We start from the raw sequence: 14,812 nt of genomic DNA, 5'->3' as shown, positions 1-14,812 counted from the left end.
TTTACCATTTCAGTGCAATGATGTCATTTTGGACAATGAAGTTTATTGTTAAAGGGTAAAATATCCTGCTTTCATTACATATCTTTTTAGCAAGTGTTTATATATATAAATAAATAGAAAAAAAATATATATACAGTATATTTATATATAAATAATATATATAGGCCAATATATCGATATTGGGATTTTTTTTACTGCCTAATAGCTCCAAAAATCCAATATCAGTCAGGCCCTACTGTTTTGTTATAACTGAAATAAACAACACAATAACTATATAATTCTAATAGATCATCTCAACAACAACATTCCATATAATTGCCTCTCTCAACCCACTGACCTGCTCCCGCAGCCGTTCCTGGTGGCCCATGATCGCTGAAGCATGATGGGGGTATTTCTGCTTCAGATGCTCCAGGAAGGCCTCCCTCTTCTTGTCCATGTCTGACGGCTGCATAGCCAGGATCTCGCGGGAGCTGCGTGCTCCCCCTAACGTGTGCCTTCGCGGGACAGTCCGACTGCCTTTAGCGTCTCCTCTCGAAGGTGGCGTCCCATTTGGGGAGGCCTGTCTGCGGCTTACGTGCTCCGCATCCTCTGGGGAGGTTACCTTCAGGTTGCTTTTGTTTTGTTCTGAGGGGACAGAGGGGACACAGAGACAAGGGGTCAAAAACATGCTGTGCTGATGTTTTGACATCAACAACAAGTGCGTTTACATATGTTATGCTGCCATAGGTCATGAAGCGGACATGTCAGAACAAATTCAATCATCCGAGACCTACAACTTCTTTAGAATTAAGGCTGAAAGAGAAAAGACAAAAACTGACTCCACATTCAAAAAGATGTTAATATTTTCTCCTGTAGCAACACTGAAATAAACATCGTCTGATATGCAGTCCACCCAGTTCATTATGTATCATGCTGTTTTATATTTCAGCTAGAAATCCACAATTTAATGTGACAGACACAATACTGGTGATGAAAACACCGAATTGAAACAGCTGTTCAGGCGTCTTTCCTTTTAAAGAAGCCATAGATATCCATTAATGTCGAGAGACGCAAATGAGAGACAGACTTGGAAACGATATCCAGAGCATCTGCTTATACATCCAGAGCCGTGCAACATTTTGAGATTGAGCAGAAACCACCAGATGCAATAGATTTTTTGTAAGATTTTAAAAATGAAGTTAAAGGTCTTTTTTCTATTTTTGATGGTTATGTGACAGATCGGCTCCCACCATGGATGTCTAGCTTTCCAATTGTTGCAGGTGGGTTCACAGCTTTACAACAACAGTGTGAAAGATAGATATTAGATTTCAGAGCAGAATAGAGATAAAGTAAACATGACCTCCTTAGGCATTTGAGCATCTCTGCACTTTGTTATCTTGTCTTGAATCAATTAGGGCCTGGGGAATACAATTATAATCCATCGATCTAAGAGGTATCCTAAGATTCTGTCTGAGAAGAGAAGAGAAGAGAAGAGAAGAGAAGAGAAGAGAAGAGAAGAGAAGAGAAGAGAAGATGAAATACAGGAGAGGGCTTGGATGGCAGCAAAAGAGGCGAGCTGCTCAAGTGTGAAAACAGAGGGGAAAGAAGCAATAAAGCGAACTGATCTGCTGCCTTGTTTTCGAGACAGCCAGGTAGAGCTATAATGTGTACCTTTCAGAGGGTAATGGTGGAAACTAAAGGACCTCTTATGGAGTTCAGCTCCTCAATAGTTGAAGGAGCAAATGTCTAGTGATGTGCCACTATTTTGTGGGTGGTTTAATATGGCTTTTCTTTTCTTCTTTGAAAGCTTGACTGCATGCTGTGAGCCACAGATGAAAAAAGGAATTACTTGTTTTCCTCACAAAGACATGTTTGGACTAAGACAGAGGTAACTTCGTAGGTTTAACTAGTGCAATAACTCAGGACTGGAAAAACATATGCTTAGTAACTCCAGTGACTGGACTTCTATTGGTTTTCCTTCGCCATGAAATTTCCTAACACTAAATTTCTCTTTTTCAATCCACAGTTTTTCTCTATTTCATTGTCACCTCCGGATCTTTTAAAGGAAAACACAAAACTGCATTGATCAGTAAACAGGCCTAATTTCTGAGAAATACAAAGCACCGCTGCGTCATGATCAAGCCCCGTCACCAGCACCATCAGCCCAAACCCCCACCCTGCTCAAGTTCAGAGCCGCAGCACGTCTCATGTACTTCCAATCCTATTTTTAACTTCCAAACACAGTTTCCCTACTGCCAGCCAAATTACACTCAGCAGACAGAACAGACTCAAACCTCCAAAGGATCTGAATTCATTTGCGGGTGGCATGTCAGAAAGCTCATTACCTTCCCCAAGTGAACAATCTTTGTCTTCATCTGCAATTTCTTCTTCCATTGCACTCTGAGATCAACACACACACACACACATACACACACACACACACACTAACACACACACAGTGACGGCGAAAGAGCGAGGCTGGGAGAACCAGCTAACTGCTTGCTTAGAGATTCCAGACGTAGCTCACGTGGAAAAAGGGGGCTTGAGATAGGCCCTGCCCCACAGCCCCAGGATAGACTGGTGGGGATTTAGAAAGTCAACTGCATTCCAGGACACAAGGCGACTAGCCCCTCACCCTTAGGCTAAAAGCTCCTCTGCTACCATGGAGTGGTCATAGACGGAATATAAATGTGTGTGTTTGAGACAGAGAGTATAAAGTGCGTTGTAAAAAGAAGATACTGATGAGAAACACACTCTCTCCTCTTAAAACTGGACCCTGAGATTAACAGGTGTCAGTCAACTGTCTAACACACACACACACACACACACATATATATATATATATATATATATATATATATATATATGTGTGCATATATATATATACACACACCCACACATGCACGAATATACACACAGTCTGTTCTTTATCAGGACTTTGTCTGCAAGCTGTCTCTTGTTTAACTCCCTGTCCCTGCTGAGGGGCCCACCAGACGCTAGCATGCATCCAAATGTGTCATAACCTACTTCTGCAGCCACATCCAAACTGCTCTCAGCGTACGGCAGCCAGCTAATATGTGATCGAGTTATCTGATCAACACAACAGAATAAGACAAGCATCAGTCCTGCAGGCGATGTTGTTTCCAATTAGGAACCTCACGGGAGACACCACAGTCTTTCTGTTTGCTCCTGCTCCGGGGGGCTTTTTACGAAAAGCAACACTGTCCTGTTTTGCCTGACAGTCAGCAAACATGCTCGCCGGCTTCATATATTGGGCAAATATGTCAGTATATGCATGTCTGTGGCCGATATATATTCGTGCGTTCTTTTCAAAAGCGGGGGAGGGGGAAGGGCTGCATCTGTGCATGAGTTCATTTCTTTGCAGCTGCCAATGTAAGTGACCCAATCTAAATGTGCAGGACGGCACAAATTGACATACCTTAACAGGAAAATGTGAGGAGATCAATGGCCCAGTTTGTGGGCCATGTAATTGAAATCGGTGGGGTGAGCGCATGAACAAACATAATGCAGCAGCTGACGGATAATGTCTAACATATGGAGACAAGTCAGCTTCAACCCACTCTCTGTCTGCTTTCATGCGCTCACATGTTCAGGCACTTAGCCACAATAGGTGGACAGTCAACAGGCCAAAACAAGAGGGTCATGTCATTCTATCATACTGTGGAATTGAGTTAGCTTTATGCTATGTTGGTAGTCTTCACACAGTTAACTATAATGTTCAATTAATTCCAGGCATTACATAGTGAAGAAAAGCCTCTTTCTTGTGCAGAAACTTTATTAAGCCGCTTCATCCACTCCTGCATGAGTTAGTAATTTCCTATGTTTCCCAGAAAATCCCCAGAGAACAGGCTTGAACATGTTGCATTCAGTAATAGCTATAAGAGCAGATGGCAAGTGCAACAGCTATAGCATAGTAAGTGTGGTGTTTCTTTCTCTTGTGATAAGGTTCTCCCCCATATGATTGGTGAAAGCAGAGGCAGTATGGAGTCCAGAAACAGGAATATAGAACATTTATCTATATTTTCTATGCTATATACTTACAATATGTCATACTGATTGACATACAAGAAAATGACGTGAAACATGAAAATGTCAGATTTTCATGCCCAGTCATTTAGCACACCTTCAACTTTCCTTAAATATTTCATACTATTTCAGTGGAAATAACATCTGACGTGTAGTAAAGATAAAATGTCATGTGTTATCAGGGCTATGGCCTTTTCCTTGAACATTTACATGAGATGTTTCAGTATAAGGTCTGATATTTGAAATGTTGCTGATTTCTACAGAAATGTCACTGAAATTTTTTTCCAGCCATAACAGTTAATGTCAGTGTTTCTGTGTCAAAAGCGTTCTGTTCCTGACAATAACACATACATCATCCCAACCAACCAACGGGTCGGTCTTTGCCAAGCCAAATTCATAATTAAAGCAGCTCCTCCAAACCACCAATTACATCCTGTGGTCCGAACAACCTGCCTCACTGCACTTTTACTGTCAGCATTCCAGGCCAAAAAATGACCTCCTTCTTTCAGAAAGTCACAGGGGGATCTGTGAGTGAATTATGTCTCGCTCCAATAGCTCAAGAATGTCGCGCTCTCTTTCACAACTGCCGGTGTTGAGTAAATGATGGTGCTCTCATTTGAAAGACAACATGAAACACTTGCCCATGAACACCCAGGTCTTATGAGGAGCAAGGCCTCCTGCTGTTTGCAGCTACTTTCTGGTTGTCACTTATTTATGGAGGAATGTATCCCTGTGCAGACTCCCACTCTCCCCTACTATTACTGTCCCATAACTATGCAGTTAGATACAAAGCCCTGTTGTGTGTAGTAAAAGCAGGGCTCACAGAGCGATACCCTGAGGCCATGAATACTGATACACAGCACTGATCCTCTGTTGACTATCTGACAGTATTTTACTATGTATAAGTTATCAGAGTTGTGATATCAGACAATCTGTTCATGCGGAACAGAGCCTTGTGTACAAAAGTATCTTATCTAAATATGATTATAGTAAATTAAGCTTCTAATGAACAGAAATAATATCTATTTTAACAAGGTATTTACATTGTTACTTAGACTTTAAATCTTGTTTGAAAAAAAAAAAAAAAAAAAGCTGCAAGTGGAGTGAAATAATCATCACCCAATCTAAGATTTTTAGTCACGCTAGCAGCTAAGACTGACAATGGTTGGTCCACCATTTTAGTCCACACTGAACTATCTCACTGACTGTTACATGGATTCGCATAAGATTTACTACAAGCATTCATATGTGCCAGTATGTGTCTGAATGACTTTGATGATCCCCAGCACTTTTCATATATCACCACCAGCGGGTCAGTTTTCACTCGTTTGGTGAAATATCTCAACATCTACTGGGTCGATTAGCACAAATTGTTCTGGGACAATGAATCCTGAAGACTTCTGTGATCACTTTGACTTTTCATCTAGCACCACCATGAGGTGGCATTTGAGTTTCGACAGGTCTTGATGGATGGATTGTAGAGATGGAAATCACATCACTGCTGAAACAGTTTGACATTTCTATTCAATTAAGAGATTTGTAGTGACTGTGTAGTTTGTTCACTTTTTTCCTAAGGTACCGCCTACAGCTAGCTAAGGTGCACTGCTAATTCTGACTGCCTTCAGTTGTGTTGCTGGTACATTCACTTGGTTGCTGGTTACTGTTACATGAGCAAATGTTGGCATACTATCACACTAAACGATGTTGAAGATGGTTAACATTAAACATCAACATCTTAGCATCGTCACTGCAAGTATCTTAGCATGCTAACATTAGCATTTAGCTCACAGCACTTGTGTACCAGCCTCAAAGAGATGCAGCTGTAAAGTCTTGTTTTACAATGATAACATCCTAAACCTAAAAGTGGCTTATAGCAAAATGAAATAATCAAGACCTAAAACTACAATGATGGCTTGTAAAGACAACTGTGGGCATGTTTTCTCACTCCTCTGCATCTTGTGCCTAAAGAACCTTTGTTTTCCTGTCAGTCATCCTTCCCACGTCAGACCGAGACCACCTAATTCCATGCCCTTCACTTTCTTCCGCCCACAGTCAGCGCTGCACACTGACCCTGCCAAGCCACAGTAGAGGGCTAATGTTTGCATGTCTGTGGAGGTGACCAGCTCAAAGCCCACAGAAAAAAAGAAACCGATTTCTACACTGACTTCTCACTGATTGCTGATCCGACAGATAAGCTTCTTCCTGTGGAGGTAAGTGACACCAGAATTTTTTTTTTTTTTTTTTTTTTTAAATGCCCCCGCAATGCAGCCTGGCCACATTTTTCACACCACACATCACATATGCACACAAACACAGACGTTCGTGGTTCAACACTCGCATTCAGGAAATATCTGACTTCCTATCTGGGTGTCTGTTTCACTCTTTGCCTGTTCAAGTCATAAAAAAAGTACAATTTTCAAGTCATGTCAACACTTTTGAATTTTGCACACAATGAAAAAAACATGCCTTCTGTGAGAGTGAGAGAAGGGGCGAAATAGAAACCTTTTCGTAAATAGAGGAATTTTACTTCTGGTTTACCCCCAAGGCTCACTGCCAAAGAAAATTGTCCACTTATGGGCCCACCAATCAGAGAGGCCTTTGTGAATAAGTTGAACTTTACCCCCAGGTCCTTCCCTCCAATAGGCTGTGGATGAGTGTGGCTTTGTTTTGATTTGAGGTTGATTATATGAGTTTCAGGTCAGGATGTCACAATATGGGGCTGTTATGATCTAGTTGTTTTTTTTACTTTTTGCTGTCTTAGAACAGAACCAGACTTAATGAATTCAACATGAGATGATTCAGAAATTCTCATAGTTTGAGTGCACTTTTGTTGTTTTCTGATTTTTGTTCCCATTCCTTTTCTTTGTCTTTTCACTGTAATACCCCTTACCCTCTTCCTTGTTGGTCTGAACTCTCTCTTCTCCTCTATCTTTGTTTATGTGACCTGTTAATTCAAGAGTGAAGTCCACAGTGCCGGTGTGTGCTGTGAGAGCATTCACCCATAGCTGTGGTGTCCATTCGGGACACTGGCCCTGTCATAATGTACAGTACACTACATGTTTCCCAAATGTCTCCTTTCTGTTGTTCTCCCCATGGAACCACGCAACTGTCCATTGCTTCAGGAATAAAATAAAAACACCACATATGAATTATACATATGAAGCTGACAAATAATGCCTTGTTAGTGGCTTCGCTCCTGAAGTTTGTAGTTTGACTCCTGACGAGATTTCCCACTTTTTTCCCTTTTTTCCGTCTGTAACTTTTTTCTTCCATTCTGTCTCTCTATCTGTTTTTCTCATTTCACTTCCCTAATGAGGCATACATACACTGATTGCAATGCATCTTTTAATTAAGATACATGTGTGTATGCACAAATATGTACTGTATCCGTGTGTGTGTGTGTGTGTGTGTGTGCGTGTTTAGTCACAGGCCCGACCAGACTTTCCGCTCTGGTGAAGCCTTATAAACAGACAGAGCTGCCAACCTGACAGGCAACTGGCCAAGAGATATGAGTTACAGTCATGTGGTCTCGTGTGTGTGTGTGTGTGTGTGTGTGTGTGTGTGTGTGTGTGTGTGTGTGTGTGTGTGTGTGTGTCGGTGGGGGTGTCATCACTGGGAAAAGTAGCAGTGGTGGAGATAGTTGCTGTGATATCAGAACAGCCATGGGACAGCAAAGATTTTGACAACTTAACATTGCAAAAGTAAAGGTTAAATACATATCCATCACAGAGGGGACTCCCAGCATAATCAAGTAAAGCTCTTTCCTGTAGCTGGACTCAATGAAGCATGGCAAACTGATTTTACTGCTGCTTTACCTTCAAGTGGAATTGCTTATCCTGAGTGGGTGAGATTTGTAGATCTTTAACTCAAGTGCAGAGTTAATACCCTTCCTAATGAATGGATTACAACTTCCATAAAGTTTAACTCAGTCTCTGGAACAAGCAGTCTTTGGATAGCAAAGGTTCTACTGCCCACTTAAAAGTAAATAATGCTTAAATCCTGGGAAAAATCCCTCTTCATGTGTCATTTTGTTCTCTGTCTTCTCAGTCTACATTATCTCTCCTTCCACTTCTTCTTTCTCCCCCGCTGTCGCACGACTAACAAAGCAAACAAGCGGAGGGGAGTCGAACGAGTGGCGCTGGCAGACCAGGCCTGTTAGTTCTGATACGTCCCTCTAAGACAGCCAGAGGACAACTCAAACAAACAGCTTTGTTTGTTGGCCAGCTCCACTCATCAGCACAAACACCGAGTCTGTCTGCTACCCCCTCTCTGACACACATCAGCACCGGATCAATCCAAAGCAACTAACCGGCTATTGCCTCCTCTCTTCTAAACATGTAGTTGCTACTTTTAAGATGTATCGCATTTTCCCCGCACCAGGGGGTGCTGTTGAACATGCTCCAGGCATGATGTGCAGTGATCAAAAGGAAATTATACAGCTTGTGTCTGTGAATGTGAGTGTGTGAAAGACAAAATAAGAAAGCATGTTTGTGTCAACTCAATTTTTCACAAGGAAATAGGCACTAGAATATTTCCTTTGTCATTTATTTACAAGTGCTGCTTAATGAACTGATATGTTTGTTAGTGTGTCTGTGTGTGCAATTATGTGTGTGTAGCGCACAAATGCACATTTGCCAGTAAAGCCCAGCAGTATGCACACTTCATTAACTCGTGGCCAGAGTAGGTGTAAGTCAACCTAGCCACCGGCTCAGATGTCTGCTGGTCTCCCGTGACAACCGTCTCTGGGCCAACAGTGAGGCCGGTGGCGTCTTGAGGGGGGAGGGATGAGGAGATGCTGAGAACAGCTGCAGCTGGGAGCAAGACATGCACCCAGGAGCCAAAGAGGAGGAATCTTCTCCCCTGCCGGACAGGACTTTTCTTTGGAAACTGACTCACGCTGGGTTGACCACCGCAACCTCCTGAGAACCAAAATCTCCCGAGGAGATCCAATCTGTATTCTCTCGCTGGTTAAAAGATAACAGTGCACTCACTGCGAAAGAAAATATGTCAGTGCAGTTAATTTAATCACACCGAATCCCCAATGTGAGTGACTCATTTGTTTAACAGCCTACCAAGTGTCGTTAGGGCTGGGTATGATCTGGGAATTTCTAATACTAGTGCGGATTCAATATCTGAGTTTCAATACCAAAATTATACTTTTTTGCCAGGCAGTTATTACATCAAATTTAGTCTACCCTCAATGATAACACGGGTGGGAATTTATGTGAAGAAGAAAAAAAATTAAAATGCATCTCAGTAATATGCCATACTCAACGGGACAGAATGTATGTATGCTGTTTGTGTACCTAATAAACTAGCAGCTGACGCCGTCAAAATCCTACATTGTGAGTTTTATCTCGACAAGAGGAACCATCATCTCTCTGCTGATTATTTCAGTGTGGACATCAGATCTGCCTACAGCAGTTTTACTGCAGACTGTCCATCAGCCTGCAGAATGTTGCCCAAGTATTGCAACAGGAGCTCCATGAAGAGAGAGGAAACTCTCAGGCCTCTCTCAAAGTGCTTGTTTATAAGATATCTCTTATCTGTTTTGGCAAGTTTTCACTGTCAACAGATTCAAAAACAGTTACACATAGCAGATATGCTTTTGCGATATCCACATAGTGTATATAAAATAAAAAAAAACACACACACACACACAAATAGGCCTATAAGCACAAGCAACTGCAGTAAATAAATGATATGGCTCACTACGCACAGAAAGGCCTAAACATTGGAGGAAGCACCTGCTCTCCTTTTCTGGTGGTAATCAGATGGAGGAAGAGACATTTAAAGACAGCTGTGGATAAAGACACACTAGAGGCCGAAGCAAATTAAAGCAACATCAGTCTCCTTCACTGCAGCGAGTTAACTATGCAAGACTGTACATGGCTTCCATTTAAATATGACTTGCAATATGCCTGCTCTCTCACAAGTTTATTAAAAAATGATTGCGCTGCAATTGACTCTCTTCATAGTGATAAGCAGCTTAGGATCCAAACTTTTCGAGCCAGTCAATCATGTGTTCCTCACTTTCCCCTCTGCACTGCGTATCTCTTCTTCCCCCTCTTTTTCTCCACATGCTAGCGCAGCGTAACCAGCGTAAACCTAAAGCTCATTACTACCAAGCAGCTGGAATGAATGAATGAAATGTTAAAAATTAAATGCACCGCTAAATAAAATAATACCAAATCGGCATTTGTCGTATGGTAAATGAACTAGGTGATGTGAGGCTTGAGGATAAAGCCATATTGTTTCAAAATGCACTGCACAAACAGCTCTAAACTTGGTTACTTTATATTCTAATGTCTACATCTGTGGTTGTGTCTACATCAGAGCTGATGAGGCTCAGTGGGTCCATAAGGTCCTGTTTTGGATATGTGAGCTCTGCTGGAGCTGATAAGTGATGCAGGTGGTGGAGGGATGTGAAATAGGCTCTGTGGACGGGGGGGGGGCACTCTGAGAATCCTGGGAAGACTCGTGCTTCTGTCCCGGTCTTTATCTGGGAAACCTGCTGTGTGGCGTCTGTGGTTCTATGGGTGTATGTCCTGTCCGTGTGAGTCAATGGGTGGACTGAATCCAAGCTTAAGGCTCTGTGGAGCAGAAGGGGCTGGGACTGGAACGTTTGTGAATACGGGCCAGCTTGGCCAGACCTATTCAGAGGGGAGGGAGAAAGTGCCTCAATGCATAAAATGTGCATAAACTATAATGGTGTAGGCATAAGTGCTTTCTTTCCCCCCAAAGCTTTCTGTAAAAAAAAAAAAAAAAAAGGGAATCTGAAAGCTGAGAAGATACAAAAAATTGGGTATGTAAATATTTTCAAGAGGAGGTTTCTTAGAGGAATCACAAGTATGCAGGCGACCAACTTTAAGGGGAAGTAAAAGTAAAAACAACACAAGCTTTATTGTAGTGTGGTTGCAGCAACGGAAATGTTGCAGCTTTCCCATGGGAGAGGAGGAGAAAAAGTGAGCGCCTGCAGAGTTTAATAGTTTCACTACAGTGAGGCCATAATGCGCAGACAGACAGGGATCAGGTCACGGGGGGTATATGGATGGGAGGAGAGTTTCTCAGTGAGCACAATGTGACTGATTTTACTATTACCTCTGCATATTATTGCATTGAATCAGTTTTTCTGCAACAGTTGTGTATTCTTTTTACATTTTAAAGCCAATTTAACACTATACTGATACTGAATGACTCAACTTCTCCCATCCGTAGCACAGCAGGGTAATTTAACAGTCAGTTCTGTTAAAATAAAAATCTGTTTTAAAGAGCAGTGCAACAGGCAAGGTAGGGCATTGAGAGTGGTAATTACTGTGGAAACATCTAATGTCACAACTGCGCTAACCATTACTTTAATGTTAACAATGGATCTAATGACTTCATATAATGTGTTGCTTGTATTGAGAACCCACAGAGAATTATGACTTGACTCAACAGTTCCCCCCTCAGCTCAACTGAACATTTAAGTGTCTTCTTGCACAGTGTTTTTGGTTTTATGGCCACCAACTTTACTGTCTCTGAAGGGAAGGGAAAGATAACAGCTAGCAAGCGGACACAGTGGAGCATTTAGCAGCTACAGACACATATATTCCCCTTAGCAGTTGGTGGAGGCAGCTAAAAGATATGCCAAGTGGCTAGACACATAACTCTAAATGCTAATGTTGCCTTGTGTCTGCTGAATGAGTAATGAAGCTCTTTTTGCTGTTCATCGTAATAATAATATAAGGAGATAATATGTCAATATTATGCTTAAAACTTGCTGTGCAGTCCCCAAGTCATTAAAAAGTCAGTTAATGCAGGTTCAAATGTGAGTTGTATAGAATATGTAATATATATAATGACGATATTATGTTGTTTTCATGTTTTGCATCTGATAAGATACAACAATTTCATAATAATAATAAACAATGAGATACATAATTACTAAAGTTAAATGAACGTATTATTTATTCAACGCTAATGTATTATTCACTTGAACACTGCAAAAAAATATGCATTGTTTCTGTTTGCTTAACTAGATCTGCACTCAACACTCAACTTATTATGTAAAACAAAAAAAAATGTCCACAACAATCAAAACAATAAAATAAAAAAAAAGAAACAAAAAAAATAAATCATTTAAGTTTTAACACATCATTTTAAGGAATTTCTTGACATTAAGAAGCAAAGATACTCAGATTCTGATAGATTGGCACAAAAAGTATTATAACAGATGGGGGTCCACGTTGTCTTGCAAATGAAACGTCACAGATTGAATGTCTATAAGGCGATAAGAGGCTATAATTTTTGTCAATGTTTGCTTAGCGTCGAGGTCACAAGTACCTATTAAAACAGTGTATTATGCATGTAGAACACTTATGAAAAAAGCCACTATTTCAGTCCTTAAAGACAACAGCCAAGGTAATTCAAAAGTCCTATTGGCATGACCTCTCTGGCTTGAAATGGATGCTGAACACTGCAAGGCCTGTACCAAACATAGTAAAATAGAAATTGGCCTATTCATGTGGACAGGCACAAAGCAGTTCCTTCATGTGCTATTAGGTTAGTTAAATGCTAATTCTCTTTGGGCTATATTTACATGGGCTCTGTCCTCCGTGGGAGAGTCAGCTCTGCTTACCCTTTGCTCTGTGGCAGAGGCAGGAACAGGTCTGAAATATATTTGTCATCAGTCTAAAAATAACCTCAGGAAAAAGCACACATGACACAAGGCTCCGTGATTTGAGAGAAGGAAAAGACATTTTCAGGGATCCTACTATTTCAGCCTCAGGAGCTGGCCAGACCCTACCGGCTCCCGAGTTCTCTGATTGGTTATTAATGACATCATCCCCAGGGCCAGCCCCCCCTCCCTTCCCCAGCCCGACGATGTCATCAGTGCTGAAGCATCTCAGTGATGTAATGCAGGGAGGGCCATGACAAGCACTCAAGAAGTGCCCCGTCTTTCTTACCCTGCTTTTCTCTCTTTTCTCCTCCGGTTTCTTTTTTCTCCCCATTCATCTCTCCATCTCCATCTTTTCATTACGCCCTTTCCGCTCATCAGCTGCGTATCCAGATAAAAATCCCTTCCCACCTGTTTATTAGTGCTTAAATACAGGGCACAGAGATTTGCAGTTAAGCCCAGAGCTATTAAGAGCTCTTAAATGGCTCCTAAAAAGACTAGGAGAAATGACAGAAGGAGAGCATTTACATTTCCTAATCCTGTCTGTGTCCTGCAGCTGTAATTAAAATATGGATCAGAGATCATGCCCATTTTTTTCCCACAGGGTGTGAGCAAAGACACGAAAACACAGGTGGGCATTATATGATTAAGTTCTAGTTTTAACTGCTCTGGATAGAAGAGCACAACACTATTCTGTACATACAACACAGACGGAGCGTAATGGGATAACTTTCACTACAGATACAACCTCTAAGTCATCAAAAGTACAAGCAAATGTGTCGTCAAACATCTGTGCGTTAAGTCAGTTTGTTCCCATTTGATTCATTCTGACCATTTCATCTTTTTTGGCTAGGCCCTCACATCTGTTTTTTAATCACAGTTTGTGAGTGTGTGTGTGTGTGTGTGTGTGTGTGTGTGTGTGTATATGTGTGTGTACATACGCGTCCTGGGCAAACATCCAGAGCTCAAGCGGATTAGTGAAGGGACTCTACCCTGATCAAAGCAGCGCAGAATCCAGCTTACTGGGACATACTGTGTAACACATAACCCCCCCCCCCCCCCCCCCCCCCCTTGGAAATGATACTGTACATGCTGCAAACTCTTAGACCACCAACTGCAATGCAGCATAGGCTCTTGAAAGGGAAATGTTCGGGATTTTTTTGTCCATCTTTCCTACCATCTAGACAAATTCTGGTGAGAGAAAAAAACTCTCTCTCGAAGCTGGAAATCAGGGACCAGACAATCAAACTAAGTGCTGTTATCCAGTGTGAAGTATGCAGCTGCTCCATAGAAACGGTTCTGTTTTTTAGTCAAGGACAATTTACTTGTTTCTGGAAAAACATGGAGAGAACAGGTAGCGGTTTCCCCCCTGGTGATATGGATAGATTTTTGGTTCAGAGGTTTACACCAACACAATAACAAAATGCAGCCCAATATTTCACATGCCAGTCAAACTGAAAATAATAATAAATATAACACAGTGGGTTGTACAGAATGAACACAATGCAAATTTCCTTTCGAGTCTAACCTCCCCCCCCCAAAAAAAAAAAACAACCCCACAGGTTGTCTGTGAGAGCAGCGCGAACGGCCCATTGTTACTTTTGTTGTTAGCTGACCTCTAGTGTCCATAGTAACTATGGCGGGAGTAAAGGAGGAAGTCAGGTGACATAGTAGGCCTATATTGAGTGACAGCGTCTGTGTTTGGGTGAATTTTAACACTGGAGACCGTTTTAAACAACACTGATAACCAGTGTTGTTTTTTTTTTTATCCATGACCATTCCACAACCTTAACCTTGTGTTTACATTGACAACGAAGATCCAGTACACTTCCCACTGGTATGCTCCAATGGGTCATATTTTTGTAACCATGACAACGACGCCTGCTGCTGATGCCTTTCTGTAGGTTGTATCCGAGGGTAGGAACAAGCGACCTGTATGGTTATCTTGTTGGTTAAATATGTTCTATGAATGTTGGCAGTAAGCAGAATGCAGGAGACTGACCCAGGCCTTAAAGTTGCTCTAATCAATATTTCATGTGAACAATGGGTGAAGTTACTATGAATAATGTTAAAGGAGTCACTTTCACAGAGAAGTATCACCCGACTCATTCCTTTTCCCTTCACTCT

General features: G+C 41.6%; 1 protein-coding gene across 15 annotated transcripts in view; it reads right to left on the bottom strand.

Annotated features, from left to right (window-relative positions):
• The window catches only part of kiaa1217 (KIAA1217 ortholog), a 109,890-nt gene that overhangs the window by 42,855 nt on the left and 52,223 nt on the right, over positions 1–14,812 (bottom strand). For 14 of the 15 annotated variants that reach the window (XM_087177653.1, XM_087177654.1, XM_087177647.1 and 11 more), the window contains exon 2: positions 338–624. In XM_087177653.1, the coding sequence (XP_087033779.1) occupies positions 338–624 (287 nt within the window). Of the gene's footprint in view, positions 1–337; positions 625–2,324; positions 2,449–14,812 lie in introns of those variants that run through there. The other variant, XM_023420057.2, reaches the window with a different exon arrangement.

This window comes from Seriola lalandi, unplaced genomic scaffold (genome assembly GCF_002814215.2).
Source record: "Seriola lalandi dorsalis isolate HSWRI2012SDOR001 ecotype SW California unplaced genomic scaffold, Sedor1 jcf7180002054616, whole genome shotgun sequence".
NCBI classification, from domain to species: domain Eukaryota; kingdom Metazoa; phylum Chordata; class Actinopteri; order Carangiformes; family Carangidae; genus Seriola; species Seriola lalandi.
The sequence above is the reverse complement of the archived record's forward strand: the minus strand, read 5'-3'. Positions and strand labels throughout refer to the sequence as shown.